At 36.9% G+C, this 6,006-nt stretch overlaps 1 protein-coding gene across 1 annotated transcript; it reads right to left on the bottom strand.

Moving 5' to 3' along the window:
• Positions 1-4,343: 4,343 nt before the first annotated feature.
• LOC119629237 (uncharacterized) lies at positions 4,344-5,084 on the bottom strand. The gene has a single exon (XM_038014416.1). It carries the CDS (start codon positions 5,082-5,084, stop codon positions 4,344-4,346), a length of 741 nt encoding a protein of 246 aa, XP_037870344.1.
• Between the last annotated feature and the right edge of the window lie 922 nt (positions 5,085-6,006).

The raw sequence follows: 6,006 nt of genomic DNA, 5'->3' as shown, positions 1-6,006 counted from the left end.
TCTGCCGTGAAGCAGTAATGCCTTTCGGTTTGAAGGGTGGGGCAGCCGTCGTTACTATACTTGAGACCTTAGAACTTGTATCTCAAGGTGGGTGGCGCATTTACGTAGTGGATGTCTATGGGCTCCAGTAACCACTTAACATCAGGTGGGCTGTGAGCATGTCCACTCATCTAAGCAACAAAAAAAAGTGACTGACACACATACTTCTATTCGTAAGATTTTGGAACAGTGGAAGTTTTATTTTACGCGCTGCGATTCTTATTCTACATACATATTATTATATAGATAAGAAGCACCCAGACAGACTGTTCATCACAGTGTTTGCCCGATGCGGGAATCGAACACACGACCCTCGGCGCCACAGACAATTGCTACTACTACTGCACCACCTAGTCAGTATTTACAACTAAAGAAAATTAAAAATGAATTAGTAAATATTTCCATGCGTTTATTTCTCGTTAATTAAATACTAAATCTAAACAGAACGTTTTTAAAGTTGCAAACGAAATGTAGACATTTATGTCTACAGACATTTATGTCTGCATTTCATTTACAAATTTATTTCAAATAAATAAAATTCTCTATGAAGCCATCGGGAATCCGATGCCGTCGCCGTATCTGTGTCAAAAGAACTTCACTTATATATTTTTTCTAGTAGCCTAAGGGGATATTCCAGCTACGATGTGACTTGTAGGTGAGCTAATAGGGCTCCACCTGAGACTATGTCCTAACACTGGCCCTAGCTAGAGCAGTGATTCGCTGAATCTACCACTGGATCAGAATCGCGACCCACTGTGAAGATCCGGCGAGAAACTCAATCAGTTAAAGTTGTCTTAGCTATTCATTCTAAGTCTCAGTTCCATAGTAAAATGGCTGCTGAACTTCACCCTTCATACTAACATTTATTGCGGGACAGAAATAAACAGGGTAGTTGTGGTACCTTCCCGTGCGGGCTCATAAAACGTCCTACCAGCTGTTGTGTATCGTCAACACAATGACACTGTCAACGAACAAATTACTGTTATGTTTTTGTTGCAAGTCATATTAACAAACTTGATGCTCTCCAACGCGGAATTCAATTTGAGACTTGCCATCCTAAGAATACCATTGACAGCTGCAAACATTGATTAACAATAATGTTATTGTGATGGCTTATGCACGGATATCGGATATTACATAATAATAATAATAATAATAATAATAAAGCCTGTTTATTTCCAATCCATAATGATAATGTATTACATGCGATTTAATATCTAAATATACTAGGGTAGAATTTCTTTAATTTTCTTTTATTCGCTAACGTTGCTTTCTCCTGTATCAATGATCGGAACCCCTTCTCGGGTAAAGGCCTCCTCCAGCTTCTTCCAAATCCCTTTGTCCATGGCTTTCCTTATCCAATCGCTTCCTGCTATCGTTTTTATATCGTCTATCCATCTTTTTCTAGGGCGCCCTCTTCTTCTTTTTCCTTTTGGTCCTTTCCACATAGTTGTCTGTAATGTCCATCTTTTGTCTGTGCGTCTTGCTATATGTCCTGCCCACTGCCATTTCTGTTTTAAAGCATATTGTAAGGCATCTATAACTTTAGTTTTTTGTCTAATTTTTTCGCTTTTTACTTTTTGTATTTTTCTTATTTTTAGTACGCTTCTTTCCATTGCTTTTTGACATGTTATTAGTTTATTTTTTGTTTTGGTGCTGAATGTCCACGTTTGGCATCCGTATGTAAGAGTAGGTAGGACACAGGTATCCAACACAATTTTCTTTAGGTAAAGGGAGAATTCCCCTTTCAAGATTTCCTTCAGGGACCAAAACTTTTTCCAACTCATGTTGATACGCCGCTCCACCTCTAGTTCTTCATTTTTGTCATCGAATGATAGTTGTTTTCCCAGGTATATGTAATTGCTCACATATTCAAGCGGCTTTCCTTTCAAGTATATGGCGTTAATGTAATGATTAGTAACTATTTTTGTTTTATTTTCGTTCATTTTGAGGCCCACCTTTTCGCTTTCTTCATTTAAACTTGTTATCATTCTTTCTAATCCTTTACTTGTTTCAGAAAATAAGACAATATCGTCTGCGAATCTGAGGTGTGTAAGCCGATCTTTGTTAATTCTAATCCCTTCCGCCTGCCAGTTAAGATTATCAAAAACGTGTTGTAGTACCATTATGAACAGCTTAGGTGAGAGAGGGTCTCCTTGTCTTACGCCTCTACGGATCGGTATATCAGGACCTCGCGTCTCCAGTTTGACTTGGCTTACGCTACCTTCGTAAATGTCTTTCAGTACTCTTACATAGTTTTCGTTTATGTAGCATTTATTCAGCGCTTCCCAAATAGCATCATGAGAAATCGTATCAAACGCTTTGGCGTAGTCAATGAAAGCAATGTAAAGTGGCTTGTTGAATTCCTTGTATTTCTCCATTACTTGTTGTAAAACTTGTATATGATCCGTTGTAGAAAATCCAGAACGAAACCCTGCTTGTTCTACTGGCTGATAGTTATCTATCTGCGGGCTCAGCCGGCTTTGTAGTATTGACGTGAACAGTTTGTATACACTTGAAAGAAGACTAATCGGGCGGTAGTTAGATATGTCTTGAGGGTCTCCTTTCTTGTATATAAGGATTATATCAGATCTTTTCCATTGGATCGGTACTTGGCCTATGTTCAGAACCTTGTTGAATAAATACATAAGTGGCCGACTTAATAGGATAGCGCCAGCTTTCAGTGCTTCATTTTGTATGCCGTCAGGACCAGGGCTTTTATGTGGTCTAAGTTTGCTGATATGTTTTATGACTTCCTTCTCATCTACTGGTGGCAATTCATTCGTATTTTGAGAGTTTGCTATTGCTGCTTCGACTGTAGTAATACAAGAAATCGATTCGGAATATAATTCTCTGTAGAAGTTTGTGGCGCAGTTCATGATATCATTTCTGGTTTTCGTTTCTTCTGATTTAGATTTTAAGTTCTGAATCCAATTTTTGTGTGTGCTCAATTTCTTATAGGCTTTTTTCGTACTTCTGTATTCGTTTAGGTTATTTTCAATGATTTTATGTCTATATTCTTTGTAGTCTTTATCTAATGCCTTACTTGTAGTTTTAAATAGTGTGCTTAGTTCTTCCTTCATTTCTTTCGTTTTTTGTTTTATTTTTAGCAGTTCCGTTCGTCTTGTGAGAAAAGTTTTTGTAGACTCGCTAAGTATTTTATTAATCATTTTTTGTTCTTTATTTTTTGATCTGCAAGCAAGGCTAGTATTGATGATGTTAGCTAGTTTGTTGTAAAAAGGTTGAATATCTTCTTCTTGGTATGTTTCCAGTTGACGTATATTGATCTCAAGGTTTTTTAAGTATGAAGATGTATCCTCATTTGTCCTTAGTAGCTTAGGTTGTGCATTAAATGATGTTCTGCTCTTCTTACCTTGTTCTAACGTGTACGTAGCTCTAACTAAACGATGGTCAGATCTGAATCCAAAGCCATGTAGTACTTCTATGTTTCTAATCCTTTTGGGGTGGTTTGACAGTATAAAGTCAATTTCATTTTTTATTTTACCACAAGGGGAGAGCCAAGTCCATTTGCGGTTTTTTCGAGCCTTAAAAAAGGAGTTCATAATTGACAGCTTATGTTCCAGTGCGTATTGAATTAGTTTTTCTCCTCTTTCATTTCTATTTCCGTAACCGAATTTTCCCATAACAAAGTTTTCACTGTCTTCAGTTTTCAGTTGGCCAACTTTTGCATTAAAATCACCGATTAAGAATACGCTTTCTCCTGTGTGACTATGCGCTATCTGTAGAGTTGTGTAGAACGAGTTGATCTCCTCATCTGTAGCTTTTTCAGTGGGTGCATATACTTGTATTATTGAAAGCAGTTGGTTGTTGCATTTCATTTTCAATAGAGCGACTCGTTCTGAGAACGCTGAAAAACTGACAATGTTATTCTTGTGTTTTTTGTTTATTAAAAATCCAACTCCATATTGGCCGAGTGTGTCACCTTTGTAACAAAATATATAATTTTCATGTTCTTCAATTGCATACCCCATTCTTCTAACTTCTGCTAAACCAAGTATATCGATTTTTATTTGTTGCAACATATATGTTAGTTCTATAAAGCTTTTTGTTGTAGCTAGTGATCTTACATTTAATGTTCCAATTTTGAGGGTTGGTTGTAGTGGTTTTGTTATGCCAGTTGTTTTGGTTGCATTAGTTGTATTATTAATGTTAATTTTTGCTGGAGGGTTGTGGTCTTTTTCCCCCACGGGGACCAGCCGGCTTGGGGGAGGGTTGTTTGCTATTATTGATTTGTAAAGTTGTTTACAGATTGTTTTTTGATTCCGTTCGCCGATATCCAATTGCTATGATTTTTTGTCTCTTGAACAGGTTGTAGAGGTAAGAGAGTTGGACCTAGCTCTCATCATGTCATATACGTTCACTATCTCCTTCGATGAAGATGAAATTTGTTGTTTTTTTGGCTGAGAGTATTGCGGAGAAGTAGATACCTCCCTTTTTCTTTTCTCATAACATGTGTTTGATTTTTCCTTTACTATGAGTTGATCGTATTTTAGGTAAGCGATTTTGCCTTTATTTCTTTCTTCTGTTAATTGCGGTATTAGTGCTTTCCTCTTTTCTAAAATATCTTTAGAGTAGTCTTCTGTGAATGTTATTTCCTTCGACTTCTTCTTATTCCTTAATATCTCGTTTTTTTTCAATCCACTAACAAAGGATAAGAGTGTCGGCCTAGGTTTGTTACCTTTGATTTCTTTCCCTATACGATAAATCTTGTTTATTTCACAATCTTGAATATTTATATTTAATGTTTTCAAAAATACTTCCTTGGTATTTTTAAGCAGTTGCTCTGTAGTCTTTTCTCCCTCTTTCAGCCCGTGGACTATTATATTGTTGTTTTTTTTGTCTCTCTCTAAAGTTTCTATCTTTTTTTCCAAAAGCTCAACTTTAATTCTTAATTTTTTGTTTTCTTCTATCACAGGTTCTAATTTTTCACCAATTTTTTCCATAATAGTGCTTGTTATAGAATCTGATTGGTTCTTCATTTCAGTTTTAATTTTTTCGAAGAATAGTTCAAATTGTTCATCCATATTTGCGTGGAATGGAACGTATTATTTAAGGTTATTTTAGTTTATAGCCTTGGCAGCACTGAACTGACGTTGATAGTTGCGTACGAGGTGACTTTGACAGACTCTCAGTAGTTTTACGTTAGTGTGTGTGCTTTCTGGTTACAACAATATTCTAACCTCCAAATACTGTTGGTTTGTTTTCGTCCGTGTTTTTGTCAAATCCAATAGTTGTGTGGCGGTGACTAATTTCAACACTTCGCGGCACCTTCGTACTCACATTTAATAGTAATTTTTAACGAACCTTGCCTTGTATCTATTTATTTGTGCGATTATTTTCGGAGCGACAATACTATGACATGTATGATACGAGTACCGGAACCGGAATCTCCGGATATTACATAGTACTACATAATCAATGATGAAAAAATTGTATTTAAATAAAAAGGCCGAATTTATTTAATTACGAAACCACAAAGTCGTCGTGGCCTAAAGGATAAAACGTCCGGTGCATTCGTATGTAGCGATGCACCGGTGTTCGAATCCCGCAGGCCTAGGCGGGTACCAATTTTTCTGTTGAAATACGTACTCAACAAATGTTTACGATTGACTTCCACGGTGAAGGAATAACATCGCGTAATAAAAATCAAACCCGCAAAATTATAATTTGCGTAATTACTGGTGGTAGGACCTCTTGTGAGTCCGCACGGTAAGGTACCACCGCCCCGCTTATTTCTGCCGTGAAGCAGTAATGCGTTTCGGTTTGAAGGGTGGGGCAGCCGTTGTGACTATACTGAGACCTTAGAACTTATATCTCAAGGTGTGTGGCGCATTTGCGTTGTACTGTCTATGGGCTCCACCAGGTGGGCTGTGAGCTCGTCCACACATCTAAACAATAAAAAATAAAAAAACTGTAATATTAACACCATCTCATTTTATTTTTAGT

Source organism: Bombyx mori, chromosome 12, assembly GCF_030269925.1.
Source record: "Bombyx mori chromosome 12, ASM3026992v2".
Classification (NCBI taxonomy): Eukaryota; Metazoa; Arthropoda; class Insecta; order Lepidoptera; family Bombycidae; genus Bombyx; species Bombyx mori.
Note: the sequence above shows the minus strand (reverse complement) of the source record. Positions and strands in the feature narration are given on the sequence as shown.

Coding starts and splice junctions, on each gene's coding strand:
- LOC119629237 (XM_038014416.1), bottom strand. CDS start 5,084: ATGGATGAACAATTTGAACTATTCTTCGAAAAAATTAAAACTGAAATG.